We start from the raw sequence: 2,500 nt of genomic DNA on the forward strand, positions 1-2,500 counted from the left end.
TCTCAGCTGGTCCTGTTTACCTGTTACCCAGGATCCAATGATATAGGTTGGTCTTGATGTTACTGAACTATAATGTAGATTTTCTTCGTTAGTTCCTCAAAATATATTCTTGCTTTGGGTTACCCACAGTTCTTCTGTTCCTCTAATATATCTTGAAATCACGATTGTCTCCTCTAATATTCGTTTTTCAACCTTTATCCTGAAATCGCGTTTTTCATGTCTAATATGTCTTAAAGTCACGTGTTTCCTTAAAATGTCTCAAGTCGCTTTTTTTTACCTCTATATAACTTAGAATCACGTTCTTTACCCCCATTGGAATCTAGTTTTCACCCAATATGTATCTTCAAGTCAAGTTCTTCACATCTATCATCTTGACATTCTCGTTCTATGCATCTAACATATTTAACTATCGAAAATCAACATCTTTCCAATCTGTTGACATTGCAACTCTGGAGGTTCAAGAAAATTTACGATAGTCTTTTAAATTAAAACTATCCCATTCTTTTAAGTCACTCGCATCCCTTTCCCTTCCTCCTTACAGCTCCCGCTGGATGGTCGCAGGGACTGGCGAGCCATTGGGTGACCATCCACCTTACATCCATCCAGATTCGCCATCCACTGGAGCTCAGTGGATGGCAGCTCCTTCGATTGCCTTCGACAGGTTAAAACTGACCAACAATAAAACCAGACTGACCAAAGGACAGGTGAGCATTTTGCTTTTGGTAATACTTTTCTTTTAATTGATCGAGTAAGGGGAAAATTGCTTTTTAATTAAAGAAGTAATAGAGAAATTATTTTTCACTGGAACAAGTAATGGGGTAATTATTTTTCAATGGAACAAGTAATGGGGTAATTATTTTTCAATGGAACAAGTAATGGGGTAATTATTCTTCAATGGAACAAGTAATGGGGTAATTATTTTTCAATGGAACAAGTAATGGGGTAATTATTTTTCAATGGAACAAGTAATGGGGTAATTATTTTTCAATGGAACAAGTAATGGGGTAATTATTTTTCAATGGAACAAGTAATGGGGTAATTATTTTTCAATGGAACGAGTAACGGGGAAATCATTATTCAATTGAACAAATAATGGGAAAATCATTGTTCAATTGAACAAATAATGGGGAAATTATTTTTCAAAGGAAAAGGTAATGGGGTAATTATTTTTCAATGGAACAAGTAATAGGGAAATTATTTTTCAATGAAACAGGTAATGGGGAAATTATTTTTCTATGGACCAAGTAATAGGGAAAATTACTTTTCAATGGAACAAGTAATGGGAAAATTATTTTTCAATGGAACAAGTAATGGGGAAATTATTCTTCAATGGAGCAAGTAATGTGGAAATTATTTTTCAATAGACCAAGTAATGGGATAATTATTTTTCAAGGAAACAAGTAATGGGGAAATTATTTTTCAAGGGAACAAGTAATGGGGAAATTATTTTTCAATGGAACAAGTAATGGGGAATCTATTTTTTAACGGAACAATGGGGAAATTATTTTTCAATGAAACAAGTAATGGGGAAATTATCCTTGAATAAAACAATAGGGAAATTATTTTTCAATGAAACAAGTAATGGGGAAATTATCCTTGAATAACACAATAGGGAAATTATCTTTCAATGAAACAAGTAATGGGGAAATTATCCTTGAATAACACAATAGGGAAATTATTTTTCAATGAAACAAGTAATGGGGAAATTATCCTTGAATAAAACAATAGGGAAATTATCTTTCAATGAAACAAGTAATGGGGAAATTATCCTTGAATAACACAATAGGGAAATTATTTTTCAATGAAACAAGTAATGGGGAAATTATCCTTGAATAAAACAATAGGGAAATTATTTTTCAATGAAACAAGTAATGGGGAAATTATCCTTGAATAGAATAATAGGGAAATTATTTTTCAAATGAACAATGGGAAAATTATTTTTCAATGGGGCAAGTAATGGGGAAATTATATTTCAATGGAACAAGTAATGGGAAAAATATTTTTCAATGGAACAAGTAATAAGGAAATTATCTTTTAATGGAACAGTGGGGAAATTATTTTTCAATTGAACCAGTAATGGAGAAATTATTTTTCAACTGAACAAGTAATGGGGAAATTATTTTTCTATCAAACAAGAAATGGGGAAATTATTTTTCAGTGGAATAAATAATGGTACAACTATTTTCCTATTGAACAAGTAATGGGAAAATTAGTTTTCAATTAAACAAATAATGGAAATTATTTTTCAATTGAATAAGTAATGATAAAACTATTTTCCCAACTGATCAAGGGAGAAATTATTTTTCAATGGAATAATTAATGGGGAAATTTTCTTTTTAATGGAGAATTAATGGAGAATTTATTTCTAATGGAGAATTCTAGGGGAATTTTTTTCAATGGAGAATTAATGGGGGAAATTATTATTCAACTGAACAAGTAATGGGGAAATGATTTTTTAACTGAATAAGTAATGGGGAAATTATTTTTCAAAGGAACAAGT

The 2,500-nt window shown here is 31.1% G+C and overlaps 2 protein-coding genes across 3 annotated transcripts in view; one reads left to right on the plus strand and one right to left on the minus strand.

Annotated features, from left to right (window-relative positions):
- LOC137615193 (uncharacterized) overlaps positions 1-2,500 on the minus strand; it is a 190,791-nt gene that overhangs the window by 133,818 nt on the left and 54,473 nt on the right. The gene's annotated exons all lie outside the window — the stretch shown is intronic.
- LOC137615192 (T-box transcription factor TBX22-like) overlaps positions 1-2,500 on the plus strand; it is a 19,920-nt gene that overhangs the window by 5,751 nt on the left and 11,669 nt on the right. The window contains exon 5 of the mRNA XM_068344838.1: positions 542-704. Within this exon, the coding sequence (XP_068200939.1) occupies positions 542-704 (163 nt within the window). The remainder of the gene's footprint in view (positions 1-541; positions 705-2,500) is intronic.

This window comes from Palaemon carinicauda, chromosome 21 (assembly GCF_036898095.1).
Source record: "Palaemon carinicauda isolate YSFRI2023 chromosome 21, ASM3689809v2, whole genome shotgun sequence".
NCBI lineage: Eukaryota > Metazoa > Arthropoda > Malacostraca > Decapoda > Palaemonidae > Palaemon > Palaemon carinicauda.